At 50.2% G+C, this 22831-nt stretch overlaps 1 protein-coding gene across 1 annotated transcript; it reads right to left on the bottom strand.

Moving 5' to 3' along the window:
• Positions 1-1084: 1084 nt before the first annotated feature.
• Positions 1085-22521, bottom strand: Mmrn2 (multimerin 2). Its single transcript, NM_001372014.1, is given in 7 exon segments — positions 1085-2465; positions 4872-6641; positions 6751-6915; positions 7601-7681; positions 7780-7886; positions 7963-8091; positions 22246-22521. Coding segments are annotated over 7 exon segments (2802 nt in total). The 5' UTR covers positions 22413-22521; the 3' UTR covers positions 1085-2082.
• Positions 22522-22831: the final 310 nt, after the last annotated feature.

Genomic DNA, 22831 nt, shown 5'->3' with positions numbered 1-22831 from the left:
GTAAAAAGGCACATTTGGCTTGACCGTGAAGGCTTTGTAAAATGTAATCAGGCGTGTTTTATGACAGAAAGCACTCTTGCTAAAAGGACCATTATTCCTCCTCACTCCAGATACATCCAGAGTTACCTCATACAGCGGCGGTGGAAGACCAGACCCACTAGTGCTTTTTACTTACTGCCTTTCTATGGGGGTTGGCAACCCATAGTGCTTTGTGGTGGAACTGATTCACACTGTATTCTATGCTAGAAACTCTGACTGGAAGTCTTTAATGGTGAGACTACATTACCCTAACATTACCATAACATTGTCCCTCAGAAGGGACAGGCCAGTGACAGCAACATGGAGCACAAGAAGCTAGCCAGGTCTGCTGGCAACAGATGGCCTGCCACACACAGGTCACCCCAGACTTTGATCTGGGGTAACCCAACCACACATACCCTGGTCCAGAAATAGTATTGATAAGGGAGAGCACTACTGAGCTGGTCAAGGTTCAGAAACATGTCTAAGATCAGGGAGGTCCAGAGAGCTGGATCAGAGGTGTTAGCTTAACCAGCTCCCTACGGACGGACTGACGTTAAGCAGAATTGTGGCTTAGCTCATGGTCAGCCTTCAGTGACAGAGCCTTCTGGCCTACTGTCCATCAAACAGTGAGGTACTGATGCCTGTATAAGTAAATTCTGAAGGTTAATTATTTGAATTAAGGCCTCCAGCAAGCAATGAGAATTCCTAGGAACCCATTACCCAGTCAAATCCCATTGGAAGTGGAAAAGAGCATCTTCAACCAAGACTGAGTACTACCAAAGCCTGCTTTGTTTCCCGATGGCAGTGTGGCTGCTTTCTTGAGCTGACTGTAGGGTATAGTGACTTGTAAACCACATATATATGATCAGGAAGAACTGTGTCACTGCCTGGCAAGAAGGCCCCTCAATAGTCTACGCAGCACGTAGACTATCGTGCTAGGATTAATATTCCTAGTTGAAGGCAATATACCAGAAGTGACAAGTCACTTTTCCCCTAGTTTCATTCTGTCCCGTTCCCCCAAGTGCTTCACCAAATGTTTCCCCTTCCAACAGTGAACAAGGTGGAGCTTCGAAGAGCATCACTTTATTCCAAAGTTGATCACTACCAGTAGAGTTTAATTCCCTCCTTCCCTTCCTTAGAGATGCTGGGGGAGGGGGGCGGGAAACCATCTTGATAGAATGAAAAGCATGAAGACCACACACGCAATGTTGTCCCTGCTTGACGTGTTGGCCTTTACAGAGTGAAGCAGGGAGGGAAATTCGTGAGATTAAAATTAAATATACAAATAAAGACAAAGGGTACTGAGGGTCAACATGGCTTCTTTTGCTGCTTTGAGACAGGGTCTCCCACATCCCAGGCTGGCCTTGAACTGTTACGAAGCTGAGGATGGCTCTGAACTTCATGCTTGTTCCATAGGCTGCAACCATAGGTGTGCACCGTGCTGGGGCCTGGATCCAGGGCTTTAGTCCATTAGCCTAAGTTTATTCAACTAGGTGTTGGCTCCCTCCTGAAACTAGAAAGACACTTCTTGATTAACTTTTCGGTAGTAATTGGAGATTCGTTTCCAGTTTCGGGGGCAGGGGAGTCTTCTTCTTTTTTTTTTTCCTTCAAGATTTTTTGAGGCATTGGAAAGAGAATCTGGGACCTTTTGCACGGCAAAACCGTCACCTTCACTGTAAACATTCCTTCTGAGAAACAATGACTTTCCAACGCAGGAAAGAGGAAACAGAAAATGTATAGACGTTTCCAACCACAGGAGAAGAAAAAAGCTGTAGAACCGAGGGAGTGTCTCAGAGCCAAGACAAGCCATGCCACTGGGGAAGGCACGGGAAGCCCAGCTCCCGCTCCAGGCACGTGCCTACCATTCTGGGAGCAGCATTCTGGCCTCCCCGACCTGTGTGTCCAGAAGAAGTACATGCGCTTACCGCAGGGTCTTTGCAGAAGGTGTCCAGGGAAGAGCTAGGCCACTAGACGGTCTCCAACCATCACTGGCCTGAGCCTCAGTCTGAGAGCAGCAGGCAAATCTACCGTGTCTGATGCAAGCTGAGCCAAGCCCAGGCTTCAGGTCTTGAACATCAGGAAGCCTCCAAATGCAGTGCCTGGCCGGCTCCCCTTTGTCACCGACCCTTGAATTAACTCAAACCACACCCTCTCACCCTTTTGCAGCTCTGCCATAGCAAAGGTAGTGGCTGTGCTCCCACCCCTCTGTTCCGCACTGTAGACTGGAACCCGGCGATGCCCTTCAAATACCAGCTGCCCCATTCCGGGGCCTGGACCAAATGTAACGCTCACTGCAAACAGGTAGATGCCACGTTTGGGAGCTCGGAAATAGCCGTGTTCGGGGAAGTAGCCGCTGCCCACGTTGACGGATGTAGCGTTGAACTTCACCATCTGCAGAGCGGTGGCCTCTTCTGAAGAACTGGCATAGAAGGCCACAGGGGAACCTGAGGTGAGGAAACACTCAGTTATCCACTCACTCGCAAACTCCCTCTTCACTTTAATCACATGAGAAGCGGGGTACACATTCCCAAAGGTTTGTCTGAGACAGTCGGTGTGATGTTACAGTGTGTGTGTGTATGGAGTACTGATCTGCTGGCTGGCTCGCTGGCACATGCATTTTCTCCTTTGACCCTTTCAACTCTAGAGAGAGAAGTCTCTGTGACTACCTGGGGCTCATGCCTGGGTGGACTGTGCTAGAAACCTGGGTATCCAGCTCCTAGACGTCTGCTACCTGCCAAGGATCGTTCCTCCTACACCAGTGCTGGGGATGAAACACAGGACCTCGCACGTGCTAGCCATGGGCTCCTCCACTAAGTCAGATCCCCAGCACCTACCTGCTAGGAATCTTGAGACATCCAGTGGGAAAGAGTAGTAATGTTAATACTGGGAAGTAACTGGGAGCAGGAATGGTGGCTTTGACTAGACGTGGGCACAAGTCCATAAAGAAGAAGGACTGAGAAACCTCTTCAGGCCAAGCACAGTAGCTCATGCTTGTAAAACACGGGAGGCAGAGGCAGTAAGATCCTGATTTTGAACTCAATCTGAGCTACATGGTGACCCTTTCTGAGCAGGAGGGAGGCCCCCTCTGGCTCGTCACCTAAAATTTTTCTAATTGCTGTTTCACATGTATGGATAATTTGCCTGCCTGGATGTCTGTGCGCCCATATGCATGGGTGGTGCCCACGGAGGCTAGAAAGGGTCACCGGATCCCCCGGAACCAAACTTACAGATGGTTGTGAGCTGCCGTGTGGATGCTAGGAATTGATCCCAGGTCCTCTGGAAGAGCAGCCAGTGCTCTAACTACTAATCCACCTCTCCAGCTCTGGTTAGTCATCTTTATATAATTTCCAAAGCGCTGCACAGAGCCCTAGCATTTCATATGGGTGAACTGAAGCTTAAGAAGGGAAAGTTTGCTGATCCTGACCACACAAGCAAACCTTGGCCCTCTTGATTTGGAGTGCTCTCCTATCCTTCCTCTCGCTTGCAGAAGCACTCCTCCCAACACTAGGAGCACAATCCTGCTGAAACTAGAGAAACACCCCCAATTGTATGGTGAGGAAGAGCATGAAATGCTACATCTACTTAGGAAGTTCAGGGGTGAACTGACAGCCAGGGCATGAGACCAGAAGAATGCACCTTACCAGAAAGTGAGGCCAACCATAGGAGGATCCTCTTAGGAGTTCCTTCATCACTGGATGTGCTCATGTGTGTACATGTGTATGTTTTGTGTGTACCTGTATGTACACATGTTTGCACTCCCTGCATTTCTCAGGAAAATGGAACTTAGAGAAGTCTGCAAAGCAATTGGTAACTTAAGTCCATCTTTTGCTTCCAAATCCAGAAACAGCCTCGGGAATAACAAAATTTTGCGTCTCTCTGTGTCTGGAAGATTCAATGAGAGTTGTTTCTGAATAGCTTCCCTGTTTATGCCACCGTGAAAACACAGGTCTGGTGCTTCAGTCCCCGAAGCCCCCAGCAGATGGCGCTCCTGCCTTGGTGAAAGGAGGCTGCTCTACAGCACCCTCTACTGGTGACTCTTATTCTTTCAGCCAGCCTGCATCTCGGCAGGGCTCAAAGGTTCTGTGGCCTTCTTACATGAGAAGAGCTTTTAAAGGGAAAGACAGTTTTGGAAATAAAGAAATACAGCGGGAGTAAACAGACACCTAACCTTATCAGGCAAATGGTGAAAGGCGTGAGGGGGTTTGCACCACTTACAAGAGGACCAGAGATGGAGGGGCTAATGTAAGGGCATGCAGCTCTCTGGGGGGAGGTGGGGGAGCTGTCTGGGTTCTGCATGCCAAGCTTGTGCTGGGGAAACGAGGCTAGCAGGTTTTCTAACAACTCTTATGTGTAGGTGGGGCCCCCGGGATCCACCTTGCTGCAGCTCAGCTGAGAGCCAGCCTCTCTGTGCTGCTCACTGGTTGGGTTAGGTCATTTCTGGGGCTTGAGACTCAGGTAGAGGGCTCTTTCCCCGTGTTTACCTCTTATGAAGGGGTGCTACCATGACAGATGTCCCCCTGCTCCAATGCACAGTCCCTAGAGTGCAGGGTGAGCTGATGAAAGACTGGGATTGGGGTGAGTGGGAAGAGTTGAGATGTTCTACTCTGCTCTACAACCAGGGCCTCTGCCAACTCATGGGCTCTGGAACTACAACTGATTCTTGGGACTCCCACTTTCCTGTACTCCAGGAAGCATAAAGAGGCCCATAGCCCTGAAGGTAGCAATGGTGACCAAGGATCCTGCGTTCTTATACCCTGTGCCCACTCCCCAATAGCAGAAAGGAGCTTCTTAGTTAGCAGATAGCCCTGTCCTAGATTCCTAGAGGCGGTCTTCAGGGCCCAGGCACTCACCTGCTTCCCAGAGCTCCAGACCTTTGGCATCTGCAGACATCACTACTTGTTTCTTATCCCTCTTCCGGGATTCTCCCGGGCCTTTCTGTTGCTTCTTGTCTTTCTTACTCAGCATGGCCTGCAGCTTATCCAGGTCTAGGCTGGTGTTGCTTGCCAACAGCCCTTGGAAGTTGTGGAAGAGGCCACGGAAGAGCTGCTGGTGCTGTCTCAGGCTGTGCTGGGTGTCAGAGAGCGCGCTGTGTAGGTCTTCAAGGGAGCCATTGAGGGCCCAGGAGGCCTCGCAGCACTGCCCCATCTGCTTGACATCCGAGCTCAGGCGCTGAATCTCTTGCTCCAGGTCCCCCAAAGCCCTGGTGTCCTCCTCTCTCCCAAAGTCGTGGCTGGGCTCAAGTCCCTCTGCCGACCGTGGGTGCTGCTCCACAAAGCCACCTGCGGCCTTCTCCAAAGCCTCCACCCGAGTGGCCAAGTCCTCCCAACCAACCGCCTGCTCTTGCAGCCCACTGGCGGCGTCCTGCAGGGCCAGGCGGATCTGCTCATAATTCAGGGGCAGAGGGCGAGGAGGCTCCTCCGACATCTCGTCCACCATCTCCTCCCCGAAGAGTGCGGCCAGCACGGCCTGATGTCGCAGTGCATCCTCCAGTAGGGCTGCGAAGGAGCCATGCAGCAGGCGTATCTCTTTGCGGGTCCCGTTCGCCGCGGTCTTCAGTGCTTCCACAGCGTGGTCCAGGGCCCGCAGCTGGCTCCGCATCCGGGCCCTCTCAGCCCGGGCCCGTTCACCCTCTCCTCTGTAGGCATCCAATGCCGAAGACATGGCGTCTACAGTGCTTTGCAAGGCCTGCAAAGAACCGTCTAGCTGGTGCTGTTCGTCCGGGCTTACTTGGGTCTCCTCTAGGGTGTGCATGGCATCCCTGCGGCCCTCCGGGATGACATCCATGTCGGAGTAGACCCTTCGGCAGTTGCAGTCCTTGACATATTTGATAAGATCTGCATGAGCTGCCTGCAGATGCTGCAGAGTGAGGTTGAGGTCCAAGAGTTGCCGCTCCATCTCCTCTTTGTTCTCCTCCATGATCAGGGACTTCTCCATTAAGATCACTCGTAGCTCTCGAAGCCCCGTGTGGTTCACCAGCAGCTCCTCCACCTGCCTCTCTACTTTGCTGATCTGGTCGAAGGTCTCATCCGATTCAGAATAGAGCTCCTTGATTTCATCCGTGTGCTGCCTCAGGACGCTGTCCATGTCCTTGAGGGTGCCCCGCAACTCCTCCTCCCTCTGGTTAGTGACCATGTGCAGAGCGGAGAGGTTTCTCTGCAGCTGACCCAGTCTGGCCTGCAGGCTCTCTGGCTCTGGCCTTGCCGCAGATGCCACCGCCAGGCTGCCGTTGGCCCCTGGAAGTTCCTGAGCTTTAACAAGCTGCTTTAACTTGGTGCTCACCTCAGCCTGGACCTCAGAGAGGGCATGATGCACGGATCGGCGCTGGGCATGCAGCTGGTCCTCCACATCCTGCCACAGCTGGCCCAGTCTCTGGCTATTCTGCTGGACCTTGGCCTCAAACTTGGCACCAAGCTCTCGGAAGTCAGCCCTAGCCACGGTGCCCTCCTGGATCATCTTGATGGCCCGGTGATTGGCCTCCACATCAAGAGACAGATTTCTGATGGCCTGGAAGAGGCTCTGTAAGCTCTCGTTGAAGCTCTTCCAGATGGGACTCAAGTGTGCTTCCAGGAATGCATGGATATGGGGCTGCAGCAGATGTTTCGATGTCCTGCCAAGAGACTCTGCAACAGATAGAATGTTTCACAGGAGCCTGCTGCAGCAGACACCCCTCCCAAGGCTGGCAGAGTTAGGGCCTCTGAAGTTTGGGCCTTCCTGGGGGCCGCTACTCACCAAATTCTGTTAGATTGGCTTCTGTCATTGCAGCTGTGAGGTTGCTGGATGGGGCCTCCCAAGGGCCTGCAAAGCCATCTTCTACCGGCTGGGCGTCATTCTGGAGATTTTGAAGCAGGTGTTCCTGTGGCGCCTTAATCTCATTAAACTCTGTGACAGGGTGACCTGAAAACACACTGGATGTAAGTGTTAAAAGTCAACTCGCCAGGCCTGGGCCTATAATGAAGTCAGGAAAAGGCTTGGGACTCAACAAGGGAGTACGCTGGCCCCTTCTGCGATGGAACTTAGAAGCCCCTTAGCCTTCTAAGAGGGGCAAATACAGATCTCTGAGCTATCACCGTTCCTCCCCTACCCCTAGCAGACATGACTAATCAATCATCTCCTTTCTTTCCTTAGCCACAATTTCATTCCTGACAGCTCTAACCAATAGACAGCTGATCACATAATAAAGTCCATTCCCTAACCTACCCTTGAAATCAATTCATAGAAGGTGACTCTTGTGTTGATTCTGAGACCGGGAGCAAAATGACTTCCAAGGCCCAGGTGGGTGCTTTCTTTTGGGAGGTTGGGGGAGAAGAGAATGGAAAAGCTTCCTCTAGGCCCAGGAACTTGTAAAGGTCAAAGAGCAAGAAAGACACCTGGCAAAGTCAGCTCTCCAAGAAAAATGGAGTCAGTAAAAGGGACAGGTATCAGCTCCAGGAAGTAGGCTAAAGGCCCTGGGAATCTGGCCCCAGAGTACAGGACCACAAGGAAGCCTGATTGTAAGGGCAAAGTTTTCCAGAGATGGTACAGCCATCAGAGAAGGGAGAACCAAACATATGAACTCTGTCTTTCCAGGAAGGCAACATACCAGGTTCAAAGCCATCCAATGAGTCCCAAGTCTCCTGGAGTTTACCACTTGCCTCTGTGGGCTCGGGGTTTGCTGTGGGATCTGCAGAAGGAAGAGGCATGGTGTGTTAAGCCCAGAAGTCAGAGGAACAGCATAGTTTCTGGGGTCAGGGGTTAAGAGAGAGCTTTGGGAAGCCTTACGATGGTCCTGGCAGTCTGGACCCTGGAACCCTGGGCAGCACCTCCAGTCCACAGACATCAGCACCTTCTGCTGGACCTGGTACACTGGCTTCTGGGCCACTCGATACCTGTGGAAGAAAGTAGGGAGTCAGCACTTCTGGTGAGCCCACTGGGCCTGGAAAATGGCCTGTCCACCCCACTCACATGACTTTGACTCTCTGGCAGTCAGGAGCGCCCTGCGGACATGGCTGTTGTGAATGAACCAGGAATTTCTCTGTTTTGCAGGCAGCTACAAAGGTGACCAGCCTGGACTTCTGGTAAGGACACCAGTTCCTGGAAAAGAAGCCATAAGAGAAGATTGCTGGTCCTTCCCAGATGTCTAGGGATGTCCTACCCTGCCTCCTGCCTGCCCAGCTCTGGGATTCTGGAAACCACTAAATGCCAAGGAAGGCAGCTCTTGTCTTAATTCATGAGCTCTACAAAGCCACTCAAAAGAGCCCTGACCCACTATCTTCCCAACCCCTCTCCAGGGCCAATGGAGGAATGCGGAGGACTCACACATCTAGCACAGCTACCTGCAATCATGGGGCTTCTCACTGTCCCTTGACACCAGGGGGCGTAATGGTGCAACTGGGGCTTGGGGAACCTCAGGTCTGAATCTGCATTTTGTGGCTGTGTAGCCTTGAGGGATACACTTAGGGAGCTCCTATTCCCCCATCTATAGTTGGTGGTGGCGATGCCCTTGTCTAAGCGGGTGGAGTACCGAGTGCTTTGACAGCTCACCGGGCCCCATCCTGGCAGCTTCCCGATGCTACTCCCGTCTTTTCTCACCAGAATATGCCCGTGGCTACTATTCCCTGGCCCTGCCTCCTGGGCAGTTGGCTTTCCAGCAGTCTCGAGGGAAAGAAGATGGCTGGGTGGAATAGCCCCCTCTCTGGCAAAGGCGTCCACTTAGTGGTCCTGCAGAGCATACAGTGTGTCCAACACTTCCAAGGCAGCCATTTACCCCTTTCCACTTTCACCCCTTGCCAGTGTGCGCTGTAGCATCCTGGGATGGGAAACATGCTCACCGAGCTGGGGGGCTGACTACCTGGGTTCAGTGCGAGGGTCAAAGCGTCCTCCCCTCATCACTAGCTCTCCAGGGTTGTAAGTAGCAGTTCAGCACCTCTTGGGTACCGGTATGGTGATACCAACTCTTACTCAAGGGTCCCAAGAACAGGGTCTCAGAAGAAGGGATGTGGTAAAGACCTACGAAAGGTCTGATTATGTGTAGAAAGAGCAAGTCAGACAGGGAGCTGGGAGTTTGGACAGGGCTGTGGAAGTCAGAAGAGACTGCAGATGGAGCCAAGGGAACTAGAAACCATGCTAGAGAGACATGGGTACCAGAGGAAGAACCGGGCCATTTCTTGAGGTCATGAGGAAGCAGAGAGAGGTTTCAAGCAGGGAAGCGATGTCACAGAGGCATTCTGGTCCCAGGGTCCAGAGATGACGGAAGTCAATGAGATGTGGATGGTCTAGGGTAGATAGGGTTTTAGGGTCTAGAGGAGAAATTCACATCATGGACCCGGTGAGGGGGACATGGAGGAAGTGGCCATGTCTGTCAGCATCGGAGAGCAAGGTTCAGGGCCTTTGCTGATTTGGGTGGCTTGTTGGAACGGGAACTTCATTTTCTGAAGCCACTCTTTGTCCTGGGGCCATTAGGCACCATTAAAGATGCTGCTGGGAGGAGTGGAAGGACAGACTTACCAGCCATGGTGTGACCACATCCATTGTGATCCTGAGACACTCCCGCTCTGCCCACACTCACTCTCTCCCCACACTCACTCTCTCCCACCCTACCCTTCAGGACCCTAGAAGTCTGACAAGCCAGCCTTTACCTTCTAGGCAGCAAGCTGGAAGTGCCTTGAGGGAAAACTCCCTGGTCTCGTCCTGCCTGAGGACGCTGACATCACGGGAGCCTCCTACATCAAAACAGCTCAGAAAGGTACAGCCAGACCCCTGAGGCCGACCCCTGTTACTAACCAAAGGCACTGGATCGAGGTGTAGCTTGGAGTTAGAGCACAAGATTAACATGCATGAGGCTCTGGTTAAGTCCTCAGCACTGAAAAGAAGAAAGAAGGTTGTTCTCCCTGCTCAGAACGATTGATTGTTTCTTAACTAGACTTGTCTGCTATCTACCTGTAGTGGCCAGGGAAGCTAGGTCTCATACATGATGAAGAAAAGAAGAAGAAGAAGAAGAAGAAGAAGAAGAAGAAGAAGAAGAAGAAGAAGAAGAGGAGGAGGAGGAGGAGGAGGAGGAGGAGGAGGAGGAGGAGGAGGAAGAAAACAGATCAACAGGAGGTCAAAACTGACAAAGTTGCTACAGGGAAGATACAAGTCAGGGAGAACGTGGGGAGTAGAGGAAGTATAAGGGTTAGCAGGGCATTCAGAGAACAAAGAGAACTCTTGAACATGAACGGCCTACATTAGAAATGGGGGGGGGCAAAAAACAAAACAAAATCAGGCTAGGGACAGAGTGTAGCTGGCAGAGTACTTGCCTAGCAGACAGGAAGGACTGGAGCCATTCCCAGCACAGAGTAAAAACAGCTTTCATGGCTCAGGTTTGTTATCCCAGTAGTTTGGGAGGTGGAAGCAGGAGGATCGGGGGCCAACATCAACATCACCTAAACAATGAGTTTTAGGCTAGCCTGGGCTATATGAGATCCTGTTTCCAAAACTAACTAACTATCTAACTAACTAACCAACTAAATAAACAAACAAACAAACAAACAAACAAACAAACAAGCATGCCAAAAAGCTGGCCCAGAAGTTAAGAGCTTTGCTGCTCTATCAGAGGACGCCGACTCCATTCCCAGTGCCTACGTGGAGGCTCACAAACACCTCTAACTCCAGTTCTTCTGACCCCCATGGGCACCCAAAATCCATTTAGTGCACAGATGTACGTGCAGATGAAAACACTCATACGCATAAATAAATAACGAAAGGAAATGAACAGCCAGAAGACAGGAAGAGCAAGCAGACTTAGAAAATGAGAAGAAAGCATCAGTCCCAGGTCCAACATCCAAGTGACAGGGTGACAGAACAAAGGGAAGAAGCCTGATGAGACTGTGTGAGTGTGTGTGAGCGTGTGTGTGTGTGTGTGGGCAGTGTGTGCATGTGTATGTGTATGCATGTGTGTATGTGCATGTGTGTTTGCACGTGTGTGTGTGTGTGTGTACATGTGTGTGTGTATGTATGTGTAATGACAGGATGATAGAGCAAAAGGACTCTGATGGGATTTTGTATGTATGCGTGTTGTTTGTATGTGTTCAGAGATGAAAAGACATGTTTTCAGATTCGAAAGGGTCAGCAAGTACCTGCAGTAAGATAGAAATAAACTCACATCAAAGCTCAGCATTGTGAAAATTTAGAAGTCTTAGAAGGAAACCCACGGGGTTGGGGATTTAGCTCAGCGGTAGAGCGCTTGCCTAGCGAGCGCAAGGCCCTGGGTTCGGTCCCCAGCTCTGAAAAAAAAAAGAAAAAAGAAAAAAAAAAAAGAAGGAAACCCACCACACATACTGAGAGAGGGGCAGGGGGAGAGTGTGTGTCTGGGAATAGAGACATAGTGCGAATTACATTAATAATATTGGCAGAAAGCTGGGCTGTGGTGCACACACCTTTAATCCCAGCACTTGGGAGGCAGAGGCAGGCAGGTCTCTGTGACTTTAAGGCCAGCTCAATCTACAAAGAGAGTTCCAGGACAGCCAGGGGTACACAGAGAAGCTCTTGTCTCAAAAAACCAATTATAGGGGGCTGGAGAGATGGCTCAGTGGTTAAGATCACTGACTGCTCTTCCAGAGGTCCTGAGTTCAATTCCCAGAAACCACATGGTGGCTCTCAACCATCTGTAAAGAGATCCGATGCCCTCTTCTGGTGTGTCTGAAGACAGTGACAGTGTACTCACATACATTAAACAAATAAATTTTTTTAAAAAAGAAATTTAAATACATAAAAAATCCAATAAAAAAAGAATTAAATACTTAGCCAGTTCTAAATAGCTGATTGAAAAATAAATACACACACACACATATATGCAGAAAATATTGCTAACCTAGAATTCTATGTATATATTTTCTATCAACAGAGAAGTACAGAATGGACATGTTTTTAAACACAGCCAGTTTCAGACAGGCCATCTACTTAGCACGGTCAGCTAGGAGGATTGCTTGAGCTCAGATTTCAAGGGTGTCCCGAGCAACAAACAAACAAATAAACAAATCCATGAGGTCTCTTAGGTGTCTGGCCCGGGGTCTCCATGCACCTCTGACAGGAGATTACTAGTAATCTGACTCAGCCCCTCGCCTGTCATCAAAACCATCTGCAGCTTTTTAAAAGCAAAAGCCCCTTGTGGGTTGAAGGTACATTGTGATGTTAGAACATGCCAGAGATTCAGTCCCAAGCATCACCCTAAAGTAATAACAACGATAACTCTCTAAGCCCACACCCAGATCAGTCTCAGGAGACCCCAAGTCTGAGTCGGCCGATTAGCATTCTAGAAGATCCTGGGCCACTCCAAGGCACAGCCTGGGACTGAGTGCCTCTGGGACCCAGGAAATCCACTAATGCCAGGGAACAAAATAGCCGCTCGTGGTGGAGAATGCTTTTACTACCAGCACTTGGCAGCTCACAGACACCTCTAACTCAGTTCTGAGGCAGGAGGATTTGGAGTTCCAGGCTAGCCTGAATGACAGAGAGACTTCAAAGGCAGGCTAAGCTGTATCTCAAGATTCTGTCTCTTGAGGCTAAAGAGATGGCTTGGTGTTCAGGAGAACTGGCTTCCAGGGGAACACTCCTCCATTGCTGGGACAGACAGACAGACACTATGAAAATCAACTTGGCAATTCCTCAGAAAATTGGAAATTGATCGATCCCAAGACCTAGCTATACTACTCTTGGACATGCACCGAGAAGGCACTTCACCCTACCACAGGACACTTGCTCAACCATGTTCATTGCTGCTGAAACAACCTAGATGTACTTCAACAACAGAAGGATGGATGAAAAAAATTGTGGTATATTTACACAATCGAGTATTACTCAGCTATTTTTTTTTTAAAAATGACATCATGAAATTTGTAGGCAAATGGATGGAACTTGGAAAAAAAAAACCATTCTGAGTAAGATAACCCAGACCCAGAAAGACAAACATGGTACGTACTGACTGATACGTGGACATTAGCTGTTGAGTAAAGGATAATTGTGCTATAATCCACAGACCCAGAGAGGCTGAGCAACAAGGAGGAGTCGAAGGGGAACGAATGGATCTCCCTGGAAAGGGGAAATAGAGTAGATTTTACAGGCAGACAGGGCCAGGTAGGGATGGGAACAGGAGGGATTAAGTGTGGGGGTGAAGGGGGAGAATACCAGGAGACACAACTGGAATTGGCCGGTGCGGGGGTGGGGTGGGGTGGGGTGGGTGGTGTTTGAGCATTCGTGGATCTGGAAACCTAGTGCAGGGGAAACTCCCTGAAATCAAGCGTGAACCTAGCAAAGACTTCTAGTAATGGGGGAGACAGAGCCTGGACAAACCATCTTCTACAACTGGTCAAGGTTCCCAGAAGTGGAACTGGGACATCAATCTAGCCACAAAACCTACAATCTGTCCTGCCTCTAAGATATGCTGGGGTGAGGGTGGTACAGACCTTATGGGAGTAGCCAACCAATGGCTGGTCCAACTTGAGGCCCACAGGGGGAGAGAAAGCCCATGCCTGACACTGCCTGCATGGCCAGGAACTGGAGGCTGGATAGCTCAGAACCTAGGATAGAACCAAGCATGACTGGGAGTGGTTCTAACGATATTCTGCCATACTCAGATCAAGTGTCTAGCCCGAGTGTCATCAGAAAGCCTTCATCCAGCAACTGAGGAGAGCAGATGCACAGACCCACAGCCAAAACTAGGCAGAGTCAGGGAAAGACCACAGAAGAGGGGGAGGAGGATTTAAGAGTCAGAAGGGTCAAGGAGAACAAGAGAATGCAGCCCACAGAATTAACTAACCAGGGCTCATAGGGGGCTCACAGAGACTGAGGCCACAATCATGGGCCCTGTATGAATCTGACCTGGGGTCTTGTGTTATGGTTCTGTAGCCTGGTGTTCTTGTGGGACTCCCAGTAGTGGAAATGGAGGGTTCTCTCACTTTGGGGACCCTTTTCCTCCTACTGGGTCGCCTACTTCAGCCTTGATAAGAGGGTTTGTGCCTAGTCTTATTGTAACTTGCTATGCCATATTTGGGTGATATGCCTTGACCCACCATTGGCCTGCTCCTTATTGGAAGGGAAATGAGAAGTGGATCTGGGGAAGGGGTGAAGTGGGGAGGGCTGGGTAGAGTAGAGTGGGGAGGAAACTTCTGTCAGGATGTAACGCATGAGAAAAGAATGGATGGATGAATGGATGTTTACAAATATACATAGAATGAATGAATGAAGGGCTGGAGAGATGGCTCAGTGGTTAAGAGCACTGACTGCTCTTCCAGAGGTCCTGAGTTCAAATCCCAGCAACCACATGGTGGCTCACAACCATCTGTAATGGGATCTGATGCCCTCTTCTGGTGTGTCTGAAGACAGCAACAGTGTACTTTATATAAAATAAATAAATGTTTTTAAAAAGAATGAATGAACGAATAAATAAATAGAATGAAGTGGCTGCTCTGTCAGAGGGTCTGGGTTCAATTCCCAACATCCCCACGGTAGCTCACACCCATCTGTAACTCCAGCTCCAAGGGATCCAACCCTTTCTGCCGGCCTCTGCAGGCACAAGACACAAACATTATGCATAGACATACATGCGGGCACAACCCTTAGGACAATGGTGGATCAAGGCAGCAGTCCAGAGGGCAGCCTGCAGGGCAGCCCTGGGAGTGTCTTCAGCAAGGGCATACCATGGGTTGAGCATCTGATGAGTGCTGAGTAGATGTGGAGACAAATAGTTGAGACACTGAACTTTTAAAAAGTGCAAAACCAGAAAGCCAAGCAGAGAAAAATTTAAAAAAAAGAAAAAAAAACACCCAACGACAACAACAACAACAATGTTTTACTCTAGAGAAAGTTAAACGCATGCAGAGGAAAAAATGATTCATAGTTTATTTCAAGACTCACATCGAGTAGTACAGTCATAAGGCTAGAAATACCCTGGATGTAAGAATGGCGAGGGGTATGTTCCTGTGCGCATGCGTGCGTGTATGTGTGTGCGCATGCGTGTGGGCATTTATCTCTCTGTGTTATCGGGAGAAGATGAGGGCTGACGTATAGACAATACTACTTCCAAAGAAGCATCTATGCTAAGTATATAATTCAGAAATACAGAGACCAATGACAAAAGCATTACCCAGTGAGTTGAAAGTTATCACTTTTGGGGACCAGAGGGGTTTGGGAGCTTCCAGTGCTCCTACTGAATGTCATAGAATTGACTGGCTTCGATCCAGGAGTGTCAAACTTGGCTTCAGCTGTGAGCGTGAGGTGTCCTAAGGTGACTTGGGAATAGGGATCCTCAGCTGAAGAGCTGCCTAGATAAGACTGGCCTGTGGCTAATTGCTATAAGAGAGCCCAGCCCACTGTGGGTGGCGTTATCCCAACGCAGGAGGACCTAGGCTGTGGAAGAAAGGAAGCTGAGCAAGCCAGAAGGTAAATAGCTTCCTCCAAGGTCTCTGCTTTAGTTCCTACCTTAGCTTCCCTCTCATCTTCTCACTGGGCATATTAATTAATTCTATAATATATGGGCAGTGACCTGTGAGCCAACAAGCCTTTTCTTTCTTTTTCTTTCTTTCTTTCTTTCTTTTTTTTTTTGTTTTTTTTTTTAATTCTTGCTGTCTTCTTCTTTTTTTTTCTTTTCTTTTCTTTTCTTTTTTTCGGAGCTGGGGACCGAACCCAGGGCCTTGCACTTCCTAGGCAAGCGCTCTACCACTGAGCTAAATCCCCAACCCTGTCTTCTCTTTTTTTTAAGATTTATTTATTTTATTTATATGAGCACACTGTAGCTATTTTCAGACACTCCAGAAGAGGGCATTGGATCCCATTACATATGGTTGTCAGCCACCAGTGGTTGCTGGGAATTGAACTCAGGACCTCTGGAAGAGCAGTCAGTGCTCTTAACCACTGAGCCATCTCTCCAGCCCAAGTCTTTTCTTATTACACGAAAGTTGCTTTTGATTAGTATTTTATCACAGAGAGGCAAACTAAAACAAGCGGTCAGCAGGCTCTCTCTCTAAAAAGACAAATGGTAAATATTTAACAAAGACTAATTATACAACTTGCCCAGGGCAGAGTGGAAATTCCAGTTATTAGTTCAACAATTATTAGAAATTGTAAAACAAACAAACAAACAAAAAAAGATGTTCCCAAGTGTAGGCATTCCAGAGTCCTTTAGGGCCCCAGGGCACAGCCCTGTGTGCAACTGTTCAGGTCAGTGCCCTTGAAGCTGGCCCTGAGTCTAGGTTTCCCAGGTCAGGACAGACTCTGTCACAGCTACTCAAGTCTGTCACTGTAATATAAACAGTCCTTGAAGATACTTAAATGAACGGGCCCAGTTGTGCTCCAATAACATTTTGTTTAATCAAAAATAGAGGCCCAGTGCCCTCGTTTTCTGGCTGCTGCATAGGAGTATGTGTATCTAAAACAATTGAAATGTTAAATCAATAAATAAAATCGTGGGAGACAGGGTGACGAATGCCTATAATCCCAGTATTGGGGTAAGTGAGAAAGGAGGGCTACAAGTTTCTGGGCAGCGTGAGCTATACAGCAAGGCCTGAAAAAGGAAACAAAACAAAACGAAACAAAACAAAAAACAAACCAAACGGGCTGGAGAGATGGCTCAGTGGTTAAGAGCACCGACTGTTCTTCCAGAGGTCCTGAGTTCAATTCCCAGCAACCACATGGTGGCTCACAACCATCTGTAAAGAGATCTGATGCCCTCTTCTGATGTGTCTGAAGACAGCTACAGTGTACTCATATATAATAAATGAATAAATCTTTAAAAAAAACAAAAACAAAAACAAAAACAAACCAAACGAAACAAACACCAGGGGCGGGGCTAGGTCTGTAAGGTTCTTTCCACATAAGCATGGCGACCTGAGTTTGGTCCTCAAGCATACGTAGAAAGCCAGACTCGGTGGCACAGACTGGGATCCAGCTCTGGGGGCTTGCCCACCAGTTAATTCGGTCTAATCAGTAAGACGCTTGATGTTGACCTTAGCCCTCCACAAGCATGGATGCACACATGCATGTATATTTGCACACACACACACACACACACACACACACACACACACACACACACACACACACACACAGACGAGCACATGCATACACACCCGAAGGGAGGATGCAGCTCAGTTGGTAGAGTGTTAGCACGCATGGCGTCCTGAGTCAATACCAGCACCACATACAACCAGCAATGGTGACACAAGCCTCCAATTCCAGCACTCAGAAGGTGGAGGCAGGAGGACCAGAAGTTCAAGGTCGCCCTCTGTTAGATAGCAAATTCTAGGCTAGCACATGAAATACATAAAACCCTATGAGAGGGGAGGGGAGAAAAGGAAAGGAGGTGGGCTGGAGAGATGGCTCAGCGGTTAAGATCACTGACTGCTCTTCCAGAGGTCCTGAGTTCAATTCCAGCAACATGGTAACTCACAACCATCTGTAATGACATCTGATGCCCTCTTCTGTTGTGTCTGAAAATAGCTACAGTGTATTCATATACATGATATAAATCTTTCCCTTTAAAAAGAAGATTTTAAAAAATACCATAGGAATGCTGGCCAGGATATGGAGGTGGGGGTGGGGAGGTGGTCTGTGAGGTGCAGTAGTGGTGAGGATGAAAACAGTGCAGAAGCTCCTGATGTTCACATCCCTCCATGCCTATAACCCATTCCGCAGACGCAGGGAGGAGAAGCATGAGGCGTTTGAAGCTAGCATAGGCTATATAGGGAGTTCAAGGCCAGCTCTGGATTAAAAACAAACGGGCTGGGGAGATGGCTCAGTGGCTAACAGCACTGGCTGCTCTTCCAGAGGACCCAGATTCAATTCCCAGCACCTAAGTGGTGATTCCATAACTGTCAGTAACTCCAGTCCCAGGGGATCCAACACCCTCTTCTGGCCTCCTCCAACACCAGGCACACGCACGGTAAACAACGAGACATGCAGTCAAAACACCCACACACGTAACGTTCTTTTAATTTTAAATTTTCGTCTTTTTAGGTAACAGAATATTTTGTGTGTATTCATGAAGTACAATATCACCTTGGTTGTTTATTTTTAATTAACAAGATGTATACGAAGAGTAAAGAAAAACAGTCGAACCCTAAGACTAAAACAAAACTATGTAATTACCAGATGATCCAGCTGTAGCCCTCCAGGGCGGCTAATGAAAGGGTCTCCGTCAGCGGGCAGAGACACCTGCCTACTGAGTTTATCGGGCAACGTTTTAACAGTCGAGGTATGGAGTTAGAGTAGATATCAACCAACAGACAAGTGGATAAAGAAAAAAATATATATATCTCATATATTTATATAGCATATTCGGTCACACAGAAGATTGCAAGAATGACATCTACAGGAAAGTTAATGGAACTAGAGAGCATCCTATTAAGGGAAACAAGCCACACTCCGAAAAACAAATCTCTCATATGCACAACCTAGACTAAAAAACAAAAAGACCTGCAGGAGATGGCGGGTCAAGGGAGAACAGGAGAGGGCAACAGGGTGTGAATATGACCAAACACTTAATACAAATTATGTGGGGGCTGGGGAGGTGGCTTGCTGGCAAAGGACAAGAGCTTGAGTCTACATTGTCAGCACCCAGGAAAAAGCCAGGCATGGTAGCGTGCACTTGGATTCCCAGCATTGGGGAGGCAGAGACTAGAGGGGGTCTGGGGTTTGTAGGCCCACCCGTGTAGCTGAAGTCTGTGAGCTCTGGGCTCAGTGAGAGACCCTGCACCCCCTACACACACACACACACACACACACACACACACACACACACACACACACAAAGAGAGAGAGAGAGAGAGACAGACAGACAGACAGACAGACAGACAGACAGACAGAGAGAGAAGGACAGAGAGACAGGGGGACAGGGAGAATGTTGTTGTGGACCAGAGAATGTCCTGGATGCACAAGGCTGATATCATACTCCAACAATAAGGGATTATCTAGTCCAGAATGCCTCAGAACAAGTCTAAACAAGTCCTACACGTTGGAGCTTGTTAAGAGCCCAGGAGGCCCGGTGTGCGTGCCTGACCTGGTCCAGCCTGCTAGGAGTGACGGGACTTTCCAGCTCTCCTGAACTGCACCGAAAGCCTTGCTGCCCACCCTTCCTGCCCAGGAACTTTCTCTTCTGAGAGGCCACACTGCTGTTGGCTCTTCCCTTCCTTGGCAGCTCCCGGCTTGGCATAGCACAGGCAGGCAGCCTGGGAAAATTCCTAACCTTTGCTTTGGTTTCCTCCAGCTCTTGTCAGCTTCTGGTAGGCCCAAGGCACATGTGCCCCAGGCTAGACGTGCTGAAGTGCCCCATTGTTCTCACTGCCCTCGCCTCAGGCCTGCTCCTTCCTTCGCACCCTCCTAGGAGGAGCCCTGCTGGCTGTGCTGAGGAACAGGTGCCAGTCAAGAGTGAGGGAGGGTCTGTCCCCAACCCGATGTGGCTGGCACTCACAGGAGGGGATGCTGAGCCTCAGGGGGAGCTGGGAAACCTGAAACTCTCCTCCCCTTTCCTTCCTGGACTCTGGTGACCTTGAGTCAGGCCCTCCTCCCACTCCTGGAAATGTCAGAGGCCGAAATCCCGGGAGACTCAGAAAGAGGTTGTGGGGAAGGCTGACAGAGCTTGTTGCTTGCAGGGAGGGGTTGGTGCTTTCTGCATAATGGATGTGCTTGGGTTGTGAAGCTGCCTTTGTAAGAGCATCTCTGCTAGCCAAGGAGCCCATCTCTTCAGGCTGGAGGCTGTCCTGTCTGGCAGCCATGTTGTCTGAGGCCTGTATCCAGCTGTTAGGGTGACATCCCATGGAAACACTCCTCCCTGAACCAGGAGTGGTGAAGTGGTGTTGTAGCTCACCAGGGAAACCCAAAGTCCATCCAACAGGCAGCTCGGGTCTGGGACTCCCTGACTAGCCCAGAGGGCTCAGCCCTGGCCTGTGGGGCTCCTCCCTGCTTACACCCAGAACCCTGTGTTCAGGAGCAAGAACAGGTACAGGAGTACTTGGCCTCCCTCGGCTGCTGTGTGTCCTTTAGTAGTGTGCTAAACAGCTCTGGGCCTTGAGCTGCCAGCAACCAAAGTCCCTAGTGCTCCTTCCACTGGGAGGATTCTTTCACTGGGAGCAATGCTATCTATTCCCACCCAACTGGGAGTGGGTCAGGGTAGAGAACACCGGGCTCCACCTCTATGAGATCTGAGGCCCTGAACGGAGTCAGAGTAGAAGACGGCCCACCTCTCCCAGGTTGAGCATGGCCTCTACCACAGACCCAGTCTTACTGAGCAGCTGGCTTGGGTCTGAGGAGTCCATACTCTGTATATACAACCCTACCAAGGAGCTGGGGAGAATCAAGGTATTCCTTGCTGGTTCCCTGGTCTTGCCTCTGCAGGATCCCCAGGGTCTTGGGAAACAGCTATGTCCCTCTTCTGCTCTGGGACCTGGCAGCCTCGGGACACGTTTCGTTTCACTGTTCTCCCAAAAGCTCTTATCCCCGAGAGTCCAGGGACTGCCTGGTCCCTGACCTATGGAGCTGGAGGGCCACATGGAAAGCAGGAGGCCTGGCTCTACAACAGAGATTTTATAACTGATGCCGATGCTGTATTCCCCTGCCCCTGCCCCCCTCCCCTGCTGATGGAGCAGCGGAACACAGCGCCTGCCTGGGTCTCCTCACAACCCCCTTCCCTTTCTGCCCAAGGACCTGGGCAGCACCTCCGTCTCCTGTCACAGGAACTTGGGAAGCAATCAGCCCAGGAAGCTGCCGTGTTTCCTTCCTTTCCCACCAGACTCTCTGGATACTTCAATAACTCAGACTGTGGGGTCCAAGCTTCTGGGGATTCGGAAAGGAAACCCCAGTAGGCAGGAGTCCTAGCTTGGTTCCTGAGTCTTGTTCATTATGGCCAAGCCCCTCCAGTCACTAGAGCCTGGCACAATTCCACCCGGGGAAAGATGGAGGGTCCTCCAATCTCAGGGGCTAAGGAAGCAAGCAGACCCTCTCCACACCCAGGAGGAATGAAAAACAAGGACAAAGCTCCTCCCTTCTGGCCCCACAAGCTCCACCATCTTCCCTTCACAATGGGAGGAAGAATTTGCAGACTGGGACCTGCTGCTGGTGGCTCTAGGGACGAGTGGCTTGGTCCCTGGTCCTAAAGTCAGAGGTGGATGGTAGGACTGACTGTCTCCACGAACAGTTGCCTGTGTTTGTGAGCCTGTGGTAGAACTAGGGTTGGACAGGACACCCCTTTCTCCCTACACCACCAGACCCACCCCTTCCTCACGAAACAGTGCAAGCTTCCTCTTATGCTGCAGCCTCTCTATGACCAAGGGTGCTTCCCAGAAAGTGCCCAACAGATATTCCCCTAGAAGTGCCAGAAGCAGATGGAAACCTGGTCCCATAGATTTGCCTGGGAACCTTTTTATAGTCCCTTTTCTATGTAGTGGGGAGGCTGGGCAGGGGAGGGAGGGAGTTGGCCATTCACCCTACAAATCGTACAGTTTCCACTCTGAGAGCTAGGTAAGAAAGCCAAGGTCCAGCTCTCCGTGCCTGTGTCCCAGGGCAAATTACTCAACCACCGTGAGCCTCAGGCTCCTCCACTGTGAATAAGGCAGTTGGGGGAGACTAATGGAGACAAAACTTGAAAAGCTGAGCCCCAGAGGCTAGCCCAGGAAGTGGCATCTGTGCACTGCCTCGGACATGTTGAGTCACAAGACTCCAAATCCTGAGGACAGACCCAGAGTCCTGGTACCCCTAAGCATAAAGGGGATGTTGGGAAACCTTGTCCGGGGTCTCGCTGTGTCCTCTCCATGCAGGAGGCTTCATGAAATTGTTCTAGGATTCCCTGCCTCCATGAGCTCTGGGGGAGGGACTGAGAAACCCTTGCTCTCTTTAGTAATCCTGGCCTGGTACTCTGGGCACTGAGATCCAAATGCCTTCCTGATGAGTGACTGTCCTCAAGGGTTTAGGCTGGGCCAGCCTAGCTTGGGGTTCAGGTTTCAGAGCCGAACTCCTTCGAAGAGCAGAAGACACAGCCTCATTAGCTGGAATCTTCTAGAACACCCGGCCCTCGGAGTCCCATGCCACTTTACCTGTTGCAGCCCCAACCGAAGCCCCTGCTATAGGTCAAGCAGGGTCCTCGGCCTGAGTCCTGGAGTACCAGACCTAGGAGCTTAGCACCCCTTAGCCACAGAGATAGCCACGCATCAGCCCATTCCACAGATGTGTGTCTGGGGCTCAGATATCATTTCCTGACCTCTGCTAAGGGCAGAATTTGCTTACCGTTGGCTGGGGTCTCTGCTGGTATCGTCGTCAGCCCCTATCCTCCAGCCTTCAGGCACGCTGAGCCTATTAGGGTTGGAGAACCTGGAACCAGGGTCCTGTGCCCAGGACCCCAGCAGTCCCCAGCTCAGGTACCCCGCAAGGCCCAGCAGCAGTGTCAGGATCATGGTGAGGGGTAAGCTTAGCTGCCTATGCTGAGGCTCAGCCTTACAAGTGACTCCCGAATTTGCTGGTGATGTGGTCTTCAAGCAAAATGTCAGAAAGAAAAGAAAACACAAGGACAACAAAGGGAGGAAGTGGCCTGGTCCGGCCCACCCGGCAAGTCTCATCCGCCCCCGCCTCTTGTAGCCTGGCCCCCTCCAAGGCCACCAGCCACTCAGGTCAATTCCTGTGTCCTAAGGGCACTTGAATCAGGGATACTGGGTGTACGGTAGACATATAAAGGTGGCCCTATCACACCCATTTCTACAGGACTCTGCCCTGGGCCTGGAGACAGAGCTGTGGAACGTGTTAGCTTCAGAAGATCTGGTGCCACCCACACCGTTGGCCAGGAAGTGGGGAGCCGGCACACCAGACCTGACTCAGC

Source organism: Rattus norvegicus, chromosome 16, assembly GCF_021556685.1.
Source record: "Rattus norvegicus strain SHRSP/BbbUtx chromosome 16, alternate assembly SHRSP_T2T, whole genome shotgun sequence".
NCBI classification, from domain to species: domain Eukaryota; kingdom Metazoa; phylum Chordata; class Mammalia; order Rodentia; family Muridae; genus Rattus; species Rattus norvegicus.
Note: the sequence above shows the minus strand (reverse complement) of the source record. Positions and strands in the feature narration are given on the sequence as shown.